The sequence below is a fragment of the Vipera ursinii genome (assembly GCF_947247035.1).
Source record: "Vipera ursinii genome assembly, chromosome: 5".
NCBI lineage: Eukaryota > Metazoa > Chordata > Lepidosauria > Squamata > Viperidae > Vipera > Vipera ursinii.
Window position 1 is genome coordinate 29,549,616 of NC_139518.1, and position 24,585 is coordinate 29,574,200.

A 24,585-nucleotide genomic window follows, 5' to 3' on the forward strand; every position below is an offset into this window, starting at 1 on the left:
ACATTCAAGTGCCTTATGGACTGATTGGCCATTGCTCTGTGGATTAACATCAGTCTGCTTTTGCCTGGATTTCATTGGAACAGTTCTGGGCTTTTGGTGAAGGGAATTGCTAGGGAATATTACTAAACTCTCTAAACCAGGGGTGTCAAACTGCCAGACACATCATCTCAAAACTGTGCCCACCCCATTGCCAGCAATGGAGAAAAAGCTCTGAAATGTTGTGTGATGTCATATGACATTGTGACTTTGACATGTCTGCTCTAAACCATGGGAGTCAAACTGCCAGCCCACGGGCCGGTTGCATCATGTGGAGACTGTGCCAACCCCAGCTCCAGCAATGTGAAAAAAAATCACAATGGGTCATGACACATCACATGATGCAGTGAGTTTGACACCCGTGCTCTATACCACTGTTATGTGTGCATATGAGTAAGTGAGATAGCACAAGATGTAATTGGGGAGAAGCAATACCTCAACCTGTCCTAATGCCACATAGGGCTTTAAAGGTCAAAAACGGCATCTTGAATTGCATCTGGAAGTGACCTAATAATCAGTGCAGATCACGGACAAGAGGTGTGTGTGTTCACCTAAGGCAGGGATGTCAAGCTGCCAGCCTGTGGCCTGGTTGCATCATACAGAGGCTGCACCTCTGGCAATGCAAAAAAAGTCACGGTACGTTGTGACATGTCACATGACACAGTGAGTTTGATACCCATGTCCTAAGGGCACACATAACACAATAACAGAATTGAAACAGACCTTGAAAGTCTTCTAGTCCAATCCCCTGCTCAAGCAGGAAACCGTATACCATTTCAGATAGTTTCCTTTGTCTGAAAAGGTAACTTGTATCATACCACTGCATGAAATTTGTGCAAAGACCTCCTAGCCTGTAACTACTCAAGCAGAAGTCTTGAAAGTAGAAAGAACCCCAGATTGCACACTGGGTCTGTCTGGACCAGTGCCACCCCGTCTAACACCAAAGATGGTGAAGACCCAAAACAATTTAGTTTTATTGTTCCCCATTCAGTTTCACAGCCTCCAGGCACCAAGACAAGACACCAACAGCACTGCTTAATTTGCCAGGGTCAGAAATATATAATAATCCCATGGCAACAAATGATCTCACAGAGCAGTTTCATGTAGAGGTTAAATAGGAAGGGGGAAAGTTCTGAATTTTGCAAGGGTCATGGGCAGAGCCTTTCACTGTCTGTCAATACCAACTATTGCTGGCCCCATAGAAAGGAAGAGAACAAGCCCAATATTGTGCCACTCCCAATAATTGAAGCTGATCCAGAAATATACTATGATTAATGGTATTGAAAATCGTTGAGAAGGCAAGAAGAGCTAGGATGGATGCCCTACATCCAACTGATCCCATCAGAGATCATCCAAATCAGTGCTGTTTCTGTATCCAGAAACATGGCTGGATCCTGACTGAACCCGCTGTGTGATCACAACCTCCATGAGTTTCCCTAAAACAGGGAGGTCTGACACTGGCTGGAGGTTGTCCTTTATAGTGGGATCCAGTGATGGCTTCTTTAAGGTAAAGGTAAAGGTTCCCCCGCACATGCGTGCTAGTCGTTTCCGACTCTAGGGGCCAGTGCTCATCTCCGTTTCAAAGCCGAAGAGCCAGCGCTTGTCTGAGGACGTCTCCGTGGTCATGTGGCCGGCATGACTGGACGCCAAAGGCGCACAGAACGCTGTTACCTTCCCACCGGAGTGGTCCCTATTTTTCTACTTGCATTTTTACGTGCTTTCGAACTGCTAGGTTTGCAGAAGCTGGGACGAGTAACATGGCTTCTTTAGGAGGGGGCAAATCAACACTTCCTTAAGAGGTGAAGAAAAAAACCCATCTCAAGTATAAGTCTCATGAGCAAGTGGTCATATGGATCCTTTCTACTTCCTCAGGGCCAACAGATTTGAACTGTTCCATATTGGGTTATCATTATTACATTTAGGGGGAATCCAATGGAATACAATATAATAATAAACTATTACCATATTTAGTTCATTCTAAAATAGTACTGTATTAAAACTACTTATTCAAGAGGTAGATGAGAAAGAACATGCAATGTAGGTTCTCAAATTGCTCCTAGAATTGATAGTTGTCTGTAAAAAAAATCATCTTTGCATTCTAGCCACCAGTTCTATTCTCCAATATCTTTGGGGTCATATTCAAATCGTCAGTATACCGAAAAATAACACTGCCCAAACTGGCAACAGTTTTGAGCCAGATAAAACAACCTTGCCCTTGGATGCAGATAGAAAATAAGCATTAATTCAAATAAGCTTAAATGAATCAGCACAGGCATACTAGGAAAAATGGTGATTGAAGTTGGTACTACTGCATTACCATGTATAATTTTATATCAAACCTTGAAACAAAGGAACAATATTTTAGCATACTTTATGTGAGCAGGGTTTGTTCAGGGTAAAAACTATATAATGATTTATTTTTTTACCTGTATAAGTGATTAATATAAGGAGTTACACCCAATGAATTCATCCAGTTTCTAAATGTTCTTTCTTCCTTACTTTCTCCTACAGTACAAAGATGATAATTTAATTATATTTTGACTTTTGGTCTGTTTTTAAACTATTGAATCCCAAATAGAAGATATGGTATCACAAAGCAGGAGAGAGAAATGCTGTCATAAAGTGGAAAGATATATAAATGGGTGAAGAATAAACAAATTGAATTAAATCAAACTATAAAAAGGTTACTTTCTGTGCACAGCAGTAGCAAAAAAACGACCATCAAATTGCATGTTTGGGGTCTATATGACTAGATCTTTTGAGTCAAAGCCCATTTCAGCTGCCTATAATACTGGCCAACAGGATTGGTCAATGGCACAGTTCAGGAAAAATCTAAATTTTATTTTGCAGCCTTCAGTTAAAATTATTTCACACACACACACACACACACACACACACAGGTTATCCAATTACTTATTCACTAACCTTATTATATAAATTGGGACTATAATCCCTTTTGGGATTAATTATTAAGGTTTGATTCAAAAGGTATTTCAATCTGTAACTGAAATATATTTTGAATACTTCAGAGTGAATTAACATGCTTCCAAGAAAATAGGTTATAGAAAGAAGGGATGCTAAAGGGTACATTTGGCAAATTCACAATAAAAATTAAAACTTCATGCTAAACAATGCAGAAAATAACATGCAAGCTGAAAAAAAAACAATTCTGACTGAAACAACTGTGAAAGTAAAAAAAGGTTACATTTAATATGCCACTCTAAAATCAAATTCTTAACCTTCTTCATTACCACCTACCATCACTATAACTTTCATTCTTGTTCACTGTTTAATAGGTACCTTCTCAAGTATATACACGTTTGCTTTCTGTGGGATAGGTATGAATAATAGATAACCAACACAAACTGGAACATGGTAATAACATGCCTTGTGGCACTTTTCTTCTGTAATCACAATGTTGGGCAGCAACAGGCATACATAGAGATCAGAAACAGATATGATCAAGCATGCTGATTATTTTTCACTTACTCTAATTTTAGTTATCAAAATAGGACTAACTTCAAATTCATTTTGCAAGAAAAATAAATCTATCCATCTTTAATCATGATTGTATTGTGAGTAAGATATATTTCTCCATTGGGTTTTATAGCCATGCAACTCTCAGTATTGCCAATCAAAACACAATTCATTTTGTCTATCTTTTACTCTTACTTTATTATTTTTAATATTTGAATATTTTTGTAATAAAAATAAAATGGAGTTACTATGCCTGTATGGCCAGATATATTTCCAAGTTAAGACAGCACTTGAACCAATGGTAGTTACAACCAGTCCTTGGATTTCCAGCCATCCCAGCAACCCCATTGTCACATGATGTCAACCTGTGTAATTGGCAACCAGTTCACCATTACAACTGCTTGCCAAGTTTCCTGAAATCATGTCATCACCATCTGCAATCTTTCCTGCTGGTTTCCCCAGAAAGTCAAGTCACTGGGTATATGTCACCCACCCGCACATCCTACCGCAGCCCCACTGCACTTGTACTGGCTGGTACCCTCTCAACCTGTATGACACCTCTTGGGCGCCCTTGCAGATCTGAACAACACCTCTCCTGCATCCTCCCAGACCTGTACCATGCTTCTTGCCATAGCCATACTGACCTATACTGATGCCTCTCACGCATCCCCTCACAACCTTGCTCCATCAGTCCTGGCAACCTGTGCTCTTCTGGCCCTGCCACTCCCAGTTGTTATTGGCTAATTTTTCCTCCTGCTGCTGAGGAGGCCAGTAGAATGCAGGGTGGCAGAGTTGGCAGAGTGTTGGTGGCCAAAATTAATAGAGATGGGGGGAGATAGGCAGCTGGGTGGAGTTCAAAATGAGGCAGTCTTGTGTTTTCAAGAACTATCCAGCAACCATTTTAATAGGCTATATGCTAAGAGGGATATAGAATGCCATATTTTTCTGTCTGTTTTTGAAATGTTTCCATTCCAGTTCATAGTGATAACACTACTAGCAACTTCTAACTTTATTACAACTGTGATAATTACTATAAATCTTTAAAAACTTATGTTTATTTTTTATGTTTGCTTTGTTTTTTCTCTATAATTTTCTTTTATAAGCCTAAGGCAGGAAACTGTCGTTTTTTTCCTGAAAATTATTGGAAGCCTTTTAGCTGATATATGCCTTGAACAAATAGTTGAATTTAGGGAACAGAAGTTTCACTCTTGACAACTTGATCTTTTCATTCACATTTCTGAGGTTTCATATCATGACTCCCAAGAACTCAATTATGTATTCAAGTAAGGTTAAGCTGGCATTTTATATGATTTTAAAATAAATGTCTATTACTAATATTTTTCCACAGCTGTAATGGCATATTAAAAGAAAAACAACAGGTCATAAAAGCAGGACAGTTACAAAGAGGGCAGTCATAACATCAGTAGAATGAAAGGGAAAACAGATTTCAAAATATACTTTGACAAGCCAAAAGTCCCCAACTAAATACAGTACCTACAGTAGGAGGAGTCAAATCTGCATTTTTTGAAGAAAGATTAGAAAGTTATGAAACACAAGATTATGAGCACTAGCTTAATTTCAGTATCTGAGTGTGCTTAACTCCTAAAAAACACTTTAAGATCCGAGATCTTGATGTGATTGGAACTCCTCCCCATCCACACACCCTATCTCCAGAAATAGGTATTTCTTACATTCAAAAAAACAGGAACTTCAATTGTACAGGTAGTCCTTCCCTTATGGTGATTGAGCTAAGCAAGAAAATTATTAAGTGAGCTTTGCCCCATTTTACATCCTTTTAGCCAGTTGTTAAGTGAATCACTGCAGCTAAGTTAGTAAATCTCACCTCCCCATTGACTTTGTGAGGTCACATGAGCCCCGAATACTGCAACTATCATAAATATGTGTCAGTGGCCAAGTGTCCAAATTTTTATCACATAATCATGGGGATGCTGCAATTGTCATAAGTCAGGGCTTTTCAACCTTTTCACCCATTGTACCACTTTTAGTATATGGCAATATCCAAGTACCACCAGTCGCCTAGCAAGGTGTCAAAAACTTGATGACCAAAAAAAAAGGAAAAAAGTGATGAAGTACAAGTAGTCCTCGACTTACAACAGTTTACTTAGTGACTGTTTGAAGTTACAATGGCACTGAAAAAAGTGCCCCCCAAGCCACAGCCGAGCAAGAGACCTGCCTGCCTGCCCGGTGGCATTCTTCCTCCTGTTGAGGTTTTCATTGTTGTGAGCATTTCTGTTGAGGATTGGCAGCGGGGGTGGGGTGGGGGATGTTTGGGTTTTATTCCCCTCGTCTGCTGGGTGGTTGCAGCAGGTTTTGGTCACTTCACATGACCCTGGGACACTGTGACCGTCATAAATATGAATCAGTTGCCAGCATCTGAATGTAAATCACAAGACCCTGGAGATGCTGCAACAGTCCAGTGAACCCGCGCTGCTTCTGGGCTCAGCAGAAGCGCCAGGATGTGCTGACTCCAGCTGGAGCTTGGCACTGATCCTGGTGCTTCCACTGAGCCCTGACGGCCCCAAAGAAGCGCTGATCCTGGCGCTTCTGCTGAGCCCTCAGCCCTGAAGCTCCAGCCATCTCTCACTCAGGCTTGTGTGGTGCTGCCACCGGTTCAGCTCATTCCCCTCCCCTGCTACCACTTTTCTAGGATGGTCGCGTACCACCTGCCATGTGCCAATGTACCACAGGTGGTACCCGTACCACTGGTTGAAAAGCCCTGTCATAAGTGTGAAAAACAATCATAAATCACTTTTTAGTGCCATTGTAACTTCAAATGGTCACTAAAAGAATGATTGTAAGTTGAGGACTACCTGTACTGTATTGGGGAAATCTTTTCCATTCTTAACTTTTGCAATTAGATTTATAGGTGTTTGTGTGTGACTCCAAATTCATGTAAAATTATATGGGTGGGAGCATGGTTGGAGAAAATATTGTGAACTAAACTTTCAAGTAAAATAATATAATCATTTATGTTAGAGAACAAGGGACCTGATGTTAGCGAAACTTTCCACAGACAAGATGGAGTTGTTACTGATACAGAAGGTGGACTTCAGGATTTGGGGAAAATGCCTGCTCTGGAAAAGTGTACATTTTCTGTTAAGGATCAGATTTACAATCTGGGAGTCCCTTTTGAATCCAGCATTAAATCCTGGACCATTAATAAAATCAAAAGATCCTTTTATCAACTTTGGTTGATAAATCATGTCCATAAGTGAAGAAGAAAAGCTTGTACACTAAAAAACAAAGACTGCAATTGTCTTTATGGAATGGTTTTGAAGACAGTCCAGAAACTCAGCTGGCTAGAATTTGGCAACACTTCACTCTCCTTAGGATTTAGAAAGAAGCTCAAATCATAGTCAAATCTTTTAATCTGGTTTAGCATTTGTTTTAACTAAACTGTTGCTGTTTTAATTGTATTCCTCTAAGCTGTCCTAAGCCATCAAGGGAGAGGCAGCAGGCAAGTACACTATTAAACAAACAAGAAACAATACCCCCATTAGATTATTTAAATTAAGAAATATTAAACAACCAAAGACAAATATTTCTTTAATATCCCAATTAATATGTGTTGAAGTTACTTACCTTCCAATAAATTGAAATCATAAGTATTGTTTTTAGGCTTCTTCAGGGCAGGGTAAGTATTAAAGAGGTTTGCAACAAAGGCTATATTAAGTTTAGGGTTGCCGGCAACCACGTCTGTAGGAGTCACAAACTGTTTGCAACCCAATTTATCTGCTTGTTGAAGCATATATTCAGCCCTCCTCAAATCATTTGGTTCCTGGGTGAAAATAAATTGCAAATTTAAAATAAAATATATGCACCCAAGTTTGCATTAGACATAAAATTCTAGTTACAGAAGCAAACCAGAAATTGTTTGGAAAGAAAATCCTGGTTTTGCAGGATTCCCGATTGCATTGAAAAGTATTTAGAATCTGTTTTGGATCAGTTAGAGTAGTTCACCATACTCTTCCCTCAGAAGATCTAAAGGAAACAATTGTTTTCATTAAACACAAAATAACATTCTCAGAGGTTTCTTATATAATCTCTAAGAACAGACTGACTAGGCAAACACGGTAGTCAAAAATATATTATGAAAAAAGAAAAGCAGCCTATACAATGGTTAAAAGGGTAACACGCTTTGCTGTTATATTCCTAGAAGAGTTCTTCTGGAAATACTAACAGGTATTGTTTTCCTTTATTTCAGACATGTCAAACTCGTGATGTCATATGTTGTCACGTGATGTATCAGAGCTTTTTGCCCATTGCCGGCAATGGGATGGACACAGTTTCCTTGTGACACCTCCAGTCCTCTGGCCAGAGGTTTGACACCGACACCCCGGCATTTATTTTCTCATTTTCTACTTCTTGAGGGACTGTTAAGGTATTACAAATGTTTCAAAACAGGTGCCTCTAAATGTATGTAAACACATTCAAAGCATAGTGTTTGAATAAGCAGCCATGTCTTTTTCAGATTTACATGTCTGTTTGGGAAATTTTTCAGTCTCAGAGTTTGAAGCCAAATTAGATCAGATCTGAATAGGCAGGATTATCTAAGACTATGTAATGGTAAAAAAGTCATAACTGGCTCTACCATATAAACTTGAGACAAAAATAAATTGAAATAAATCTTCAACTGTATATTTGAAGCATATTCTATCAATTTTCAAAGTATCTCCCAACATTAAGAGTCATTATTAAACTATCACATTAGCTGGCTGGATTATCATTTTTTTAACAGTTCGTCAGATCATACAAAACAATTATTCTTTTTTAAAAAAGGATTGACTTAAAAGTATTGTTAATTATCCATTCAATCATACTGTTTAATTATCTATTCAAGAAATCTGTTAGATACATTTAGTAGAAATGCTATAACTTGGTTCTCCAACCTAGCTAGTGTTTGTAATCTGAAAGGTTTAATGGAACACTTACATTAAAGCCTGAAAGATCAATCACAATGGCTGTTTCTCCACTGTTGCCTTGTTTGGGTGCAATTTGATTCAAAAGATGATAGTAAGCTTTTGAGTCCTGAAATGAGCAATGTAAATTTTAAACAAAAATTATTCATGTACACTGATCTGATGCTGAATTACTGGAATCATTATACTAATGTGCTGCTGTCATATTCTATATAGGTTCTGCATAGAATATATCTTGTTACTGGATTTTCATCTCTCTCTTGGAGGATACCCTTTTGAAAAAGACAAAGTATAGGATTATACTCGGGATGTATCTGCAGATTTATAGCAATAAAAAGGTGTCTGGATAAACTGCTCAAAAAATACAGGAGTTGATCTTGATGGAGAGCATCATCAAGTGTTACTGGCTCAGAACAGAGACGTTGCAGAACCAGAAGGACTCGTCATCTTAAAGTTCAGCTTATACATGAATTGAATCTCTATATACAGGTATCTAGGCTCACTTGCTTTCCTCTGGATTCAAAGTTCTAAACGATTCCAGTTGCAACTATCCCACTTTTCTGGATGGATACCAGAGCTTTTGGTATCCTGGAGAAGACAGAATCACTTCCTAAGCCACTTATTAACACACTTTTATTTATTTAAGAATTGGTCTTTCATAAGTTGCCGATGTTTGGCAATAGTATGTTAGGTTCAAAACATTTCAATTAGTGTACTTTTTATTAAAATGCAACAGTAGAATAATATATGAAAACTTTGATTAGTTCTATTTTTAAAATTCAGATTGTAATAATTGCTTTGTTTACTACAAGTTTAAGTAAGATATACCTTAATGTCTTGACCAAAGTTGCTTATTTTCTTCCACCCAGCATTATTCAGATGGTAGTTAACCCAGCGTAGCAGAAGTTCTTCTGGAGACAATTTCATTAATTGTTCCAATTCTTCCCCATCATTTAGTAAACCAATAAGAGCTGGAAAAGGTTTTCAATAAATATTATTCTGGAACTTCAAAATAAAAACAAAAGAATATGCTTAAGCTACAGAATTTATTATTCCTGATGAGTGTTTAAAATTCTCACCTTCGTTTCTGGAAATCTCTATATCAGAAAAAAGACCAACTTTAATAATTTGCCATAATAATCCTAACACCAAATGTGGCTTTCCATCTATTAGATCTTGTGATCCAATGTTAACTACTGTACAGCCAATAGCTGATGCAGAATTTAGTGCTAGATCTAGATTTTCCTAAAAACAAAGCAAAAAAAAAAGTTAGGAAAAAACAATGTAAAATGAACAGTATTTTCCTTTGAAGGAGCTGATAGAGCATAGGCCCTTTTTAATACAGCTATTGTTGTTGTTGTTAGTTGCGAAGTTGTGTCCGACCCATCACGACCCTATGGACAACGTTCCTCCAGGCCTTCCTGTCCTCTACCATCTTCTGGAGTCCATTTAAGCTCACAGCTACTGCTTCAGTGACTCCCTCCAGCCACCTCATTCTCTGTCATCCCGTTCTTCTATTGCCCTCAGTCTTTCCCAGCATTAGGCTCTTCTCCAGTGAGTCCTTCCTTCTCATTAGGTGGCCAAAGTATTTGAGTTTTAGCTTCAGGATCTGGCCTTCTAAAGAGCAGTCAGGGTTGATCTCCTCTAGGACTGACCGGTTTGATCGCCTTGGAATCCAAGGGACTCGCAGGAGTCTTCTCCAGCACCAGAGTTCAAAGGCCTCAAATCTTTGGCGCTCAACCTTTTTTATGGTCCAACTTTCACTGCCATACATTGCAACTGGGAAGACCATAGCCTTGACTATACGCACTTTTGTTGACAGGGTGATGTCTCTGCTTTTTAGTGTGTAATACAGCTATTAATTTATATTTAGGTCAGTCTGACCTAGACTGACAGGCATTTTAATTAATTTATATTTAGTATTTTTAATTCATTTTAAAATTCTCTAATTTTTTATTGCACTGACGTTCTCAATTTTCATTTTATCTTGATTTATGTACCGTATATACTTGAGTATAAGCCGAATTTTTCAGCCCACTTTTTGGGCTGAAAAATTCCACTTCGGCTTATACTCCAGTCAACAAAAAAACTTACCGAGGACTTGTGCGCGGCCGAGGCTTTGGAGCTTCCGGGATCGTGCTCACCTCTCCCAAGCCGCCGTCCGGAGACCTGCCGAAGTTTGGGGAGGTTTGGGGAGGTGCGCGCGCACCTCCCCAAACCTCCCCAAACGAAGCCGGGTCTCCGTTCCTCCGCCCCCTGCCTGCCTGCTTCTTTCCACAGCGGAAAGAAGCAGGCTGGCAGGGGGCGGAGGAACGGAGACCCGGCGACGTTTGGGGAGGTTTGGGCGCCTCCCCAAACCTCCCCAAACGTCGCCGGGTCTCCGTTCCTCTGTGCCCTGCCTGCCTGCTTCTTTCCACAGCGGAAAGAAGCAGGCTGGCAGGGGGCGGAGGAACGGAGACCCGGCGACGTTTGGGGAGGTTTGGGCGCCTCCCCAAACCTCCCCAAACGTCGCCGGGTCTCCGTTCCTCTGTGTCCTGCCTGCCTGCTTCTTTCCACAGCGGAAAGATGCAGGCTGGCAGGGGGCGGAGGAACGGAGACCCGGCGACGTTTGGGGAGGTTTGGGCGCCTCCCCAAACATCCCCAAACGTCGCCGGGTCTCCGTTCCTCTGTGCCCTGCCTGCCTGCTTCTTTCCACAGCGGAAAGAAGCAGGCTGGCAGGGGGCGGAGGAACGGAGACCCGGCGACGTTTGGGGAGGTTTGGGCGCCTCCCCAAACATCCCCAAACGTCGCCGGGTCTCCGTTCCTCTGTGCCCTGCCTGCCTGCTTCTTTCCACAGCGGAAAGAAGCAGGCTGGCAGGGGGCGGAGGAACGGAGACCCGGCGATGTTTGGGGAGGTTTGGGCGCCTCCCCAAATATCCCCAAACGTCGCCGGGTCTCCGTTCCTCTGTGCCCTGCCTGCCTGCTTCTTTCCACAGCGGAAAGAAGCAGGCTGGCAGGGGGCGGAGGAACGGAGACCCGGCGACGTTTGGGGAGGTTTGGGGAGGCGCCCAAACCTCCCCAAACGTCGCCGGGTCTCCGTTCCTCCGCCCCCTGCCAGCAGGCAACCCTGCACTATTCAGCTCAGTGAAGTCACGCTTGGTTAAAAAACAGATTTAATAATAATAATAATAAGAAGAAGAAGTTGGGCTGATCAAATGTTTCAATAATGACTGAAGGAGAGCTGCTTGTACCTTGGTCTTTGTGCTGGTGTCTTGACATGCCAATACACTAGTACGGAAAGCTGCCGTTCACTTTCGGGGGGAGGAAAAAAAACACAACACCGCACGCTTTCCGCCCCGAAAATCAGCTGATCGGGCGTTTCAAGCCGTTTCAAGCGTGACTTCACTGAGCTGAATAGTGCAGGGTTGCCTGCGTGTTTGCTTGTTCCGGGTAGAAAAAACGCTGTCGACCCCGGCATCTTTTGCGGGGAGGGGTGAGGTGGGGTGGAGGAAGCAATTTGCGAAGCAGCCGAAATGGGGGTGTCAAGCCGACCAGGAGGAGGAAGAAGAAGAAGAGGAGGAGGAGGAGGAGTGGGGGGCACGCGGCGATCCCGCTTCGCTGCTTTCGCCCGGCGCCCTTTTCCGACGTCCGCATCACTCCAGGCTCAAAGGGCGCCGTCTGAACGGAGAGTGCGGGGAAAGTGGACGTGCCGCCGGCGCCCTGCTCCCAGGCCCGGATTGGCTGGAAAACATGCCTGCTCGCGAGTAGGCAGGCGAAGATCTGGAAGGCTCAGGATGTAGGGAGGGTGGGGGGTGGGGGGTGGGGGGAAGCGAGAGTCTCCTCGGCTGGTTGGTGGGCGGCTGCAACTTCACCCCAGCAGCCCGGGCGCGCAGAGATGCTGCTTCTCTTTCGGCTCCGCGTCCGCCAGCGCTCGGAGCGGGCTCGAGGTGCTGCTGGTGAACTTCCTTCCCCCTTCGCTTTTGCTTGCTCCGCTTCTGCTGATGTCACGGCCGCCGGAGCTCGGGAGGCCCGCTCGCCAATGACAGCCGGGAAGCCTGGGGGAGACCGGGAGCCAAAAAGCCAGCCGCCGCGAGTGCTGCGAGGGAGCGCGGCGTGGCGGGCGGCTTTTTAAAGGGAACGCCGCCCCCTTTTTAAACTTCCCCTCCTCCTCCGCCCAGCCTTTACTCTTCTTTCCTTCCACTTTCCGGATTAGGGCTGGGGAAGGAAGGAAGGAAGGAAGGAAGGAAGGAAGGAAGGAAGGAAGGATTTAGAGAGGAGGGAAAGGGGAGGGAGGGAGGGAGGGAGGAAGGAAGGAAGGAAGGAAGGAAGGAAGGATTTAGAGAGGAGGGAAAGGGGAGGGAGGGAGGGAGGAAGGAAGGAAGGAAGGAAGGAAGGATTTAGAGAGGAGGGAAAGGGGAGGGAGGGAGGGAGGGAACAAGCAAACGCTGCCCCAAAACTGGGGCGTTTCAAGCCATGGCTCCTCCGGCAACAGTCGCTTAAGCTGCAGTTCATCCGGTTCCCCCAGCCTTTCCAAATATTCCAGGCTGGAGCATTCACTCCCTCCGCAGTTCCTCCAGCCATTACGAGCCGTTTCTGGTTAAGTTCAAACAAATACAAGCAGATTCAAGCCGTGGCTCTTTCCGCCCCGAAAATCAGCTGATCGGGCGTTTCAAGCCGCGGCGTTTCAAAACGGCCACAATCTCCCGGCAAGACCTCCTCTGCAGTTCCTCCAGCCATTACAAAGCAACTCTGGTCAAATTCAGGCCGTTTCGGTCTAATTCAGGCAGATGCAAACAGATTCAAGCCGCGGCTCTTCCACCCGAAAATCAGCTGATCGGGCGTTTCAAGACGCGGCGTTTCAAAACGGCTACAATCTCCCGGCCAGACCTCCAGCTGCCTCACCTGACAATCGGGGAGGGGAGGGGAGGGGGGGAGGAAGGAGGAAGAAACCAGCGCACCCTTCGCCCTTTTATTGTCGCAATCGAAGAGGCAGGAGAATGCGGGGTGGGGAGGGGAGAGAGAGAGAGAGTAGAAATCCCTATTTTCGGAGCCGAGAAGAGAAGCGCGGCTACAGCAGTCGCTAGAGTTCCCCCCAAGGGGGCGGAGAAAGAAGAACTCTCGGAGCGTTTCTTTCGTAAATACGCGCGCAGGCACACACTCGCCCAGCCGCGCGCTTCGCCCAGCTTCTCGCGGGGAGTTTGCAAGCCCTTCGTTTCTCTTCAGGGCCGTCAGAAGGGCGAGCAAGTCTCTGCCCTGCCCTGCCCTGCCGTGGGGGTGGAGAGCCAAGCGCGCTTGACGTTCCTGGAAACGAGAAGGGCCTGCGGAGACTGACACCAACCCGAGTGCCCAAGCGGGTCTTCTCAGCGTCAGGCAAAGTAGCTCACATGCAAAACAAGCCCGGCAGAGGAGCCGGAGCAGCTCCGCTGCTGGGGGCGCGTCTCGGCCGGGCCTTGCAGGATCTGGGCCGGGCGCCTCTGCTCGCCGCTCCGGCTCCTCTGCCGGGCTTGTTTCGCGTGCGAGCTACTTTGCCGGCCGCTGCTGAGGGAAGATCTCTGGAGAGGAGCATAAGGTGAGCTGCTGCATTTCCCAGCCTCGGCTTATACTCGAGTCACCAACTTTTTCCATTTTTGGGGGGTAAAATTAGGGGTCTCGGCTTATATTCGAGTCGGCTTATATTCAAGTATATACGGTACTTATTATATGTTTTATTGTGAGCCGCCCTGAGTCCTTCAGGAGATAGGGCGGGATATAAATCCCATCAATAAATAAATAAATAAATAAATTTATTCTTTTAGTAACTTAATATAAATGTTACCATCATAACTCAGAATATGTCTGTACTAGGATTTTCTAAAAAATGCTATATATGATATCAAAATAGATATCATAAGAAAGATGTAAGAAAAATGGAGGTCTGAAAACTAAATAAGGCTTTTTGAATCAGAGATGAATACATACACATACACAAAATGTTTTGAATGGAAAAATATATACTGAAACAAAAAGTTGTTTGGTAGGGGAAATTGTAAAAATTGGAGGTAGTTAATAGGCATAACAAAAGCAGTACTAAAACAACTCAAATTGATATGTTCTACAAATGTGTTACAAATGTATTACTAATAGAACTATGTACCAAATTATGTGCTAGAAATGAAAAATTGAGTCATTAGCTTTGCAAAAAAATTCCAGAAAGCTTCCTGAAACTGTTCTACTCAAAGGCTCATATATTATGGATTTACTACAGCAATACAGTATATATAGAAAGTTTAAATAACTAGAAATATTACAATTTATTGCCTTCTTTTTATATTCATTTTTCCATCTATAACCAGAAGAGAAAAAAACCCAAAATATAAAAATAAAATATAAGAAATATAAGAAAACAGAAACAAAGATAAAGAAAATACAGAAAAATATTGAAAGTAAAATGTATGTTTGATACTCTTAAATATAATTGAAACCCAGGTCTCAAACAACAAATTAAACTTTGGCTAACTGGAGTGATATTGATCAAACTTTATGCAATAAAAAGCTTTTTCCTATTTTGAAAGTATTTTTTATTCTATTACTTCCCACTGGAGTAAAATGGTGCAGAGTAGCCTCAGACAGTGAGATAGGCATATAAATTTAATAAATAAAACAAAATAATAAATAATCAATCTTCTTAGCTACACCCCATGAAGGATAAATCTCCTTGTACTTCATAAGGTTCAGAGTCTAAAATTACTAAAATGTCTTCAATGTATAACATCTCCAAAACAAAATCTCTGTCATTTCTAAAATGTTACATATGGAGATTGGAATCTAACCACCTATAAATAAATAAATAAATAAATATTTTCGGAGTGCCCAATAAACGTGAAACAGAATCCTCTAGAATTAATTGCATTCTGGGATCACAGAACACTTAATGTGACATTTTAAAAATTCTAACATTGGTTTGTTGTCACTGCAGGTTTTCTATGTGTATCTTAGTACAATTTTTCACTTGCAGATTTAGATTAATTATATAATCAGAAACTTCCAAATAAAATTTCTGACAATTTTAATAATTTAGGAGTTTCCGATTTTCACACAGTTTCACACATCAGGCCCAAACTGTAAAATTAAAATACATTTCAATTTGATATGGTATATTGCAACTCAGCAGTATTAACCCAACCAAATTCTTTGAAATGTTTTAAAATAATAATTAGCTATATGCTAATTAGCTATATGGGATTAATACTATTTCTTGCTCAAAATTTCTGGCTTGGGCAAGAAATTTTCAAGTTTGCATTTGCATCATAATGTAATTTTACATAAGAGCTACAATCAAATTTTAATCACTTTCCCAAACATCATCCATATATGACTTGCAGTTTACAATCTGCCTTGTTCATCTTCTTAATTGCCATTGAACTAGCTAGATTTTGGCTATGGTTTACTTACTGATCTAGTGAATGCAGTAAGCTTCTTCTTATTAATTGCTCTTTCATCAATTGTATCTGGCTGAGATAAATTAATCATTTTGCTTGAAAATAAAGAAAAATAATTGTTAGCTTAATCTGAAATAAAGTGTGAAGTGATTTAAAAGATTGGCAGATTAAAATTCTCCATAAATGTGAACACATTAAATAGCAAAACATTTAATAGAATTACAGAATATGGAAACTTATGGAATGAGTATTTTGTTTCCAGAAGTGAAATAATGTAAGTAACTAATATTCAACTGTTATTAACTGAAGAATCTGCTTAGAACTTACCACAGACAGAGGAAGAGGCATAAGCATATGTATATGCATGTTAATGTAACATACATTTCCTCCCTGCTAAAATGTAAAATAGCAGAACTATCTTTGACTTAGCATGGAGAATGAAGACAATAGCTCTTAGACAACAGCACCATGCTAGAAACAATTAGCTTAGGTCTGATTTTCAAATGCTTATACTTGGATAATTTCTGGGATTAGTATGAATTAGTATTAAAGCATTCCATATACAACCAAGGCTGCTGTTAAAAATAGCAGTTCATTCTTATCCAAGGTGGATATGAATGGTAGGGGAGGTAAGGGAGAATGGACATTTCCTTTATAAAATTCCTCAATGAGACTGCTAATAGCAATGCAGAAGCAGCAATTGTGAAGCATACCATGCTTAATGGCAGCAATTGGACTTGAAAGAACTGCCTTCATAAGTCAGGGCAGTCACATGACATTGCACTTTAAGACTGTGCTGCTTAGCAGAATTCCAAATGCCAATTAATATTCATAAGCAAGGACTACCTGTATATGGTTTAATTTTATTGATTTCAATGAATTCAAAAATTGCTTAACTTTCCAACTAAAATAAATAGGGCTTATAGTATCAAAATTAAGCAATGTTAATGTCTTAAGAACTCACCAGCCAGTATTTTGATAAATATTTTTAAAAACTGAACATACCAAAGAAGGATACCATCAGCAAGTGAATTAAAAAGGCTATTATTTGATGGATCCATAGGGAGACAATGTTTGCAGTCAGGGTCATCTTTAAGAGCTTTATTTATCCAGTTAACAAACGCAACCTTGTCTTCTTCTGGAAAATACAAGAGGAAAATATATTTTAAGAGCAGTCTAGCAATACATGTGCCACAGACTCAACCTTGCTGTCTTTGCACACTTGTAAAAGCAATCCTAATAGGGAATATTATGTTATGTATCCTTAGTAATCATTGAAAATAGGACATCAAATTGTGTCAATGTGAATACTTTTCTTTGTGGAGTATGATGGATATAAAAAAATATTTAGCTATGAGATATATAAAGGTATTTAAATATGAGATATACAAAGGTGAGAAAATTTTGATTTTTTTTGAATACCAAGGTCCAATTCTCTTTGCTTAAGCTCTGCCAAAACTTTAACTAGACCTTTATTTAGAGGTTATAGCCATTATAAGAAAATAATAAAAAAACTGGTTTAGATGATTTTTCAAAAAGGTGGTAAAAATATCCAATAGCATACAATGAAGCAATGATTCACCCTAGCATTTCAATTGGCAAAATTTCAGTCTAGCCGCAGAAATGACATAACCAAGTTTCAAATAGGAGAATGCATTTATGGTTTATCAAGGGACATGGAAAACAGCCTTTAAAAAGTTGGACTGAATTACTTCCAGGGTAGAAGGTCCATATAGCTGCAGAAGAAATCTATGTAACATAATTTGACTGCTATCCCAACAGTTTTACATCTGATTTGCATAAAAGTATTCTTATGCAGCAATAGTATCAGTTCAATAAGATGGTGGTCAATGGAAGAAGCAGCTAATTTTCTTCACAATCTAATACGTTATTAGGAATTGTTAGATATTATACTGTTTTATTCTTACAGGTAGTCCTTGACTTATGACCAGTCATTTAGCAATCATTCAGACTTCAATGAGTCTCCCTGGGTACTTGCTACCCAGTTTTAATGTTCCAATGACTGGGTCTCTCCCTATGGTTATATGATTACATGTCAGTCACTTGGCAATTAGTCCCTATTTATTATCATTTGCAGAATCGTACAGTCATTACAATGGTTTTGCTGAAAACAAGCATTTACTTTCGGTTTTTCAGAAAGCCAACCCATAGTGAATCATTAGTTCAGTTAAAGACCATTGCATTCACTTAACAACCGCTGCAAAATATTTTAAAATTGGGTCAGTCACGTGGACTAGGTTAGGGACAGATCACATTGGAGAAAATCTACTTATGTAGTCATTAAGAGTTGGCACAATATGATGGCATATCAACAATAAATCAATCCAAGTTAAAAGGCAGTTGGGCCTCTACCCTGCTGGGTAATTACAATTTCAGTGGGATGTCCCAGGAGGAACATCTCACTCTCAAAAGCTGCCAAAATGGATAAAATCTATTTTTTTCATTTTTCAGTCATTGTGCAAGAAAAGAAGGAGACTGTCATGATTATGGAAATATTAGCACCAGAGAATTTAAGTGGGAGATGGAACTGTTGAATAAGGATCTAGTGAGTCAATAGGGCACTAGAGGACAAAAGTTTATTTATTTTGAGCAGGCCATTCTCTAATTATACTGTAAGAACTGCATAAATCTTAATCCTGGCATTACATTCACAAAAAGGTTTCTTTGAACAATACTATTTTTTACCTGAGTAAGAATGCTGAGTTCCCTCACTAGAAATGGATGATGTTCCTCCAATTGCAGTAATACCCAGTTTCTTGTTTATGGATTTTCGAAATGATTTGCTAATATCTTTACTTTTCAGCTCCTGAATAACCTGGAACAGAACAACATCAAATAGAACAGAAAATCATCAAAGAGCAGCCATGTCAAAACAGTAGTATAATTCCTGACTTTCTTCTTCCTGTTTTCTTAGCATATCTACTTAATTGTTCCAACTAACTGAAGCATGGAACTTATACCATAAAGCAAATCAATTATCTGGAGAAGGGGTGGGAGAGAGAAAAGGGACAAACCAAGGACATTTATAATTGTGAACCAATTCTTTATTATTTAATTCCTTCATATTTGATCTTTTTAGACTATAAGAAAACTAAAATATTTTGGATATATCTATAAAGAATATACTTTTACACTTATACCAATAAAAAAAAATCAACAGCATCTTATGGCAGGGCTTTTTTCACAAATTGTACCACTTTTAGGATATGGCTATATTCGAGTACCACCAGTCATCTAGCAAAGTATCAAAAACTTGATGACCAAAAAAAAAAAAAAAGGAAAAAAGTGATAAAGTACAGGTAGTCCTCAACTTACAACAGTTTGCTTAGTGATTGTTCAACTTTATAATGGCTTGAAAAAAGTGACTTATGACCATTTTCACACTTATGACTGTTGCAGCATTCCCAGGGTCATGTGATTTACATTCGGATGCTTGGTAACTGATTCATACTTATGATGGTCACAGTGTCCCAGAGTCATGTGATCACCTTTTGCAACTTTTTGACAAGTGAAGTCAATGGCCAGGGGGCATGGCCAGCTCAACATTACTCAAGTCGCACAGCTCCTGGGGGGGGTGGGGGGCTGTGGGGGGATTCATGTGTCTCTGATGGAGGGGGGTGGGCCTGGGGTAGGCGCCAGGGCATGGTCCACTAAAGGAGCCTTGCTGTCCCTCTTGGGCTGTGTGAGGGACTCCCAGACAGTGGCATAGGCTGCCCAGAATCCTGGGCAGCAGAAGGCAAGCGTCCAGCCCAACCCTTGAGCTCTCGAGCACCAGGACCCTGCAACCCAACCCACTCCAGCCCCACTTCCCTGAGGAGGCTCCTGGCTGTGCTTACCTCGTCAAGGCTGCTTCTGCTGATGTGCCCACTCTCCTTGGGCAGGTTGCTTATGATGGGTGCAGGAGGGCAAAGTGCTTGGGTCAGAGGGAGGCCCACTTCCTCTCCATGAGAAGACACCAGGCTTTGTAACCAAAGCATCCTTAGCGATAGGATGGGAGACCCTCAGGATAGGCCAGGAGGAGGGGGCAAGGGGATGGCGAAAGGGCAGCAGGTCTGCTGGTGGCCAAGTGCTAAGGTGGGGCTTCCCTCAGACAGTCCCTCCCATTTCAATCTTCCTCCTTCCTTCCTTCCTTGCTCCCTCCATCCCTGCCCTCCCTCTTTCCCTGCCTCCCTGCTTCTCATTCTGATTTCCTTCCTTCCCTCTCATTGTTTCTTCCTTCCTCCCTCTCATTGTCCCTTCTTTCCCTCCCTCATTGTCCCATCCTTCCTTCCTTCCTACCCTCCCTCCCTCTCATTGTCCCATCCTTCCTTCTTTCCTTCCCTCCCTCTCATTGTCCATTCCTTCCTTCCTTCCCTGCCTCCCTTTCTCATTCCCATCTCCTTCCTTTGTCCCTCCATGCCCAGGAAGGGACAAGGGCAGGGGGAAAGTCTGCCAGCGTGGCTGGTGGCCTTGCTGCCGGTGGCCATGGCTTGAAAGACCACTGTAAATCCCTGGATAAGAGCGGCACAGTCTTAAGAGCAGAGTGGCAGGAAGATATTTGCAACGAGGGAGGGAGAAAAACAGACAAGAAACACAGCGGGGGAAAGGTCCCCCTCCGCAAGGAATGAAGAAAGGCAGCATCCCCTGAAGGAGACCAGCAAATGACCGTCTCCCATTTCATACACCGGGCTCTGGGGGCTCTGCGGGCTGGGATGGAGTGAGTCCACGTTACTTGTGCTATGCCACCCAGACCCCAGCCTGCTTGGTTTTGGCAGGCAGCGGCGCACTCCTCACCACACGAAGAGGCTGGGCTGGGTGAGGCCAAGCTGGCGAGAAGCCAAACCTGCCTGGGCGTGCACAGATGAGGCGGCTGGCACTAGGCGTCCTGGGTGACTATTTTGCCCTGCTGGCTGATTATGTTCTGAGCGCTTCCCTTTCACCTGGGACACCGGATGCCATGTGCTCACCTCTTCTGCTTCTTGCCAGTTTCACCTCGCCTGGCCCAGCTTCTCCACATGGTGTTTGTTTCATATATAATTAATTAATACTAATCCAGTTATATTCAGATAAACATATAACCTAAGATATTAGCTTGCTTACTGAGACAAATTCTTCAAAATTGATTTTGCCATCCTTGTTACTATCTGTCACTGCTATAATTTTTTCCACAATTTCACGAACTTTATAGCCAGGTAACGGAAGACTTGCTTCTTTGAAAAGATCTTGAAGTTCATAATCACTGACATATCCACTATTGTCAATGTCTATAAATTAAAAAACAAACATAAGTGCTTTGTTACTATTGATATTTCAATTGCTGTTTTAAAACAATGCATTTTTATTTTTTTTAATTACCGGCTTGAATTTGGGCTATCTTTAGTAATAGATAATATATATTTGCTGAACTATGATCATTTCAAATATTAACTGAGAACCTATTCATATTTCTAGGTTGCCTTGCCTTGCCCTATCCTATCCTATCCTATCTATCTGGATATATCATCACAATTACTTCATGATTTTTTGAAGCTTCAATTATCTGCTTTATAAAATTATCATGTACCTCTAATGACTTATTTGGTGGTATGTATCAGACCCCTAGGAACATAGCACTTCTGTTAGCTTGCCATTTCAACTTGCCATTTCAAATAACACTTGTTATTTGAATCTCTGTATGGATCTCTGCATAGGTGAGATCATTTCTGGTTTATATGTGTTGCCTGTTCTTCTGAAATAAAGTTTACCTATCATATCCAATGCTCTACTGGTGCAATTCATCTTACTATGTTTATAGAATCCTTTTTGTATTACACTTGCCTTTATTTATTTATTTATTTATTTATTTATTTATTTATTTATTTATTTATTTATTTATTTATTTATTTATTGATGGGATTTATATCCCGCCCTATCTCCCGAAGGACTCAGGGCGGCTAACAATAAAACATATAATAAGTACATAAATCAAGATAAAATGAAATTGAGAACATCAGTGCAATAAAAAATTAGAGAATTTAAAAATGAATTAAAAATACTAAATATAAATTAATTAAAATGCCTGTCAGTCTAGGTCAGCTTGGTGGAACAGGTGTGTTTTGAGGCCGCGGCAAAAGGATTGGAGGTTTTGGGCTATCAGGGGGGAGCTGATTCCATAGGGTTGGTGCTCCCACAGAGAAGGCCCTCCCCTGGGGGTCGCCAGCCGACATTGCCTAGCTGACGGTACCCTGAGGAGGCCTTCTCTGTGTGAGCGTACTGGACGATGGGAATTTGTTCCCGGCAGCAGATGGTCCTGCAAGTATCCCGGACCTAAGCCATGTAGGGCTTTAAAGGTAAGTACCAGCACCTTAAATCTCACCTGGAGGGCAACTGGTAGCCAATGCAGCTCACGCAGGAGGGGTGTAATATGGGAGTATCGGGGAGCTCCCATCACAACCCGTGCAGCTGCATTCTGCACCAGCTGAAGCCTCCGGGTGGTCTTCAAGGGCAGCCCCATGTAGAGAGCATTACAGTAATCAATACGGGAGGTAACGAGTGCGTGGGTGACTGTACGTAGGGCATCTCGGTCCCAAAAGGGGCGCAATTGGTATATAAGACAAATCTGTGCAAATGCCCCCCTAGCCACGGTTCCAATGTGATCTTCAAAACTGAGTCGTGAATCTAGGAGGACGCCCAGATTGCGTGCTTTATCAATGGGAGGTAACATCTCTCCTCCTATAGTCAGAGATGGAACCTCTTGGACTAAACGAGATGACGGTATGTACAGCCACTCAGTCTTGGCCGGGTTGAGTCGAAGCCTGTTTTCTCCCATCCAAATCTGTACCGCTTCCAGACAACGGGACATCACATCAAGGGCATCACTGGGTTGGTTCGGGGTGGAGATGAATAGCTGGGTATCATCAGCATATTGATGATATTTCACCCCTCAGCTACGGATGATCTCTCCCAGCGGCTTCATATAGATGTTGAACAGGAGGGGCGAGAGCACCGAACCCTGAGGCACTCCACAATTAAGAGGACTAGGGCTTGACCTCTGCCCTCCTGCCAACACCGTCTGCGAACGGTCCGAGAGGTAGGAGGAGAACCAACGCAGAACGGTGCCTCCCACTCCCAGCCCCTCAAGACGACGCAGTAAGATACCATGGTCGATGGTATCAAAAGCCACTGATAGATCTAATAGGACCAGGACAGAAGAATAACCTCTATCTCGGGCCCGCCAGAGATCATTCACCAGCGCGACCAATGCCGTCTCCGTGCTATGCCCCGGTCTGAAACCCGATTGGTACGGATCTAAATATTCAGCTTCCTCCAGGTTCAAAGGGAGCTGTCGTGCCACCACGCTCTCAACGACCTTCGCAAGGAAGTGAAGGTTGGAGACAGGACGGAAGTTGTTTAAAACAGCTGGGTCCAGTGCCGGTTTCTTGAGGAGGGGCCTTACCACCGCCTCTTTCAAGGCAGCAGGGAAGTACCCTTCACTCAGTGAGGCATTGATAACTGCTAGGAGCCAGCCTCGTGTAACCTCCCGAGAAGCATAGACTAGCCAGGAGGGACACGGGTCCAACAAACATGTGGCGGCACTTAGTTTCCCCATGATCTTGTCCACTTCATCCGGAGTCACAGGATCGAACTCTTCCCAAATGTACTTGGCCAACTTCATCGTTTTCCTCTCATTAGATACTGCCCAGTCAGAGTCCAGACCAGCCCGAATCTGAGCAATTTTGTCCACCAGATATTTACTAAATTCCTCAGCCCGTCCATGTAGGGGGTCCTCTCCCGTCTCTTGACTTAAAAGGGAGCGGACCACTCTAAATAGGGCGGCCGGGCGATTATCTGCAGACGCAATGAGGGTGGTGAAGTAGGCGCGCTTTGCCACCCTCATTGCCACAAGATAGGATCTAGAAAACGATCTTAACTGTGTTCGGTCAGACTCAGACCGATTGGCTCTCCAAATGCTCTCTAGGCCCCTTCTCTGGCGCTTCATCTCCCGCAGGTCCTTGGAGAACCAAGGAGCGAGTCGGGACTTGCGCCGGATCAGAGGCCGCAAAGGGACAACGCGGTCGAGCGCCTCTGAAGCAGCCTGTTGCCAGGCATTAACTAAGGACTCGACCGGGTTGTGGGAGAGGGAGGTGGGAATCGGTCCAAGCGCCATCTGGAATTTATCTGGGTCCATCAGGCGCCTGGGGCGGAACCACCTGGTCGGTTCCGCCTCCTGACATCGGGGGGTGACGTGACGGAGGCCCAACCGCAGGAGGTAGTGGTCTGTCCATGAAAGGGGTTGTGATGTTGGAGTAACCCCACCCAGCCCATTTAGCCACTGCCCAGAGACAAAAATTAGATCCGGCATGTTTCCTCCCTCGTGAGTTGGGTCCTGAGTAATTTGAGTAAGGTCCATGGCCGTCATGGAGGCCATGAACTCTCGGGCCACTTCTGATGCACTGCCCAGGGAAGGTAGATTAAAGTCTCCCAGTACCATAAGCTTTGGAAATTCGACCGCCAATCCTGAGATGGCGTCAGGTAGCTTGGGTAGAACCGTTGCTGTGCAGCTTGGAGAGAGTTATACCAGAAGTAGGCCCAACTGACCACCAGGACCCCATCTTAAGAGGAGGGATTCACATCCGTCTATCTGAGGGGCAGTGGCCTCCCGCGGATGGAGGGTCTCTCTGATAACGACCGCCACGCCACCTCCCCTACCCTGGGCTCGAGGTTGATGTAGCACACGGAAACCTGGAGGGGATAAA

The 24,585-nt window shown here is 42.7% G+C and overlaps 1 protein-coding gene across 2 annotated transcripts in view; it reads right to left on the minus strand.

Moving 5' to 3' along the window:
- PLS1 (plastin 1) overlaps window positions 1-24,585 on the minus strand; it is a 62,584-nt gene that overhangs the window by 14,497 nt on the left and 23,502 nt on the right. For both annotated transcript variants that reach the window (XM_083364689.1, XM_083364688.1), the window contains exons 3-11: window positions 20,951-21,114; window positions 18,557-18,686; window positions 16,856-16,988; window positions 15,864-15,945; window positions 9,533-9,698; window positions 9,282-9,424; window positions 8,467-8,562; window positions 7,117-7,312; window positions 2,463-2,541 (exon numbers count right to left, since the gene is read on the minus strand). In XM_083364689.1, the coding sequence (XP_083220815.1) occupies window positions 2,463-2,541; window positions 7,117-7,312; window positions 8,467-8,562; window positions 9,282-9,424; window positions 9,533-9,698; window positions 15,864-15,945; window positions 16,856-16,988; window positions 18,557-18,686; window positions 20,951-21,114 (1,189 nt within the window). The remainder of the gene's footprint in view (window positions 1-2,462; window positions 2,542-7,116; window positions 7,313-8,466; window positions 8,563-9,281; window positions 9,425-9,532; window positions 9,699-15,863; window positions 15,946-16,855; window positions 16,989-18,556; window positions 18,687-20,950; window positions 21,115-24,585) is intronic.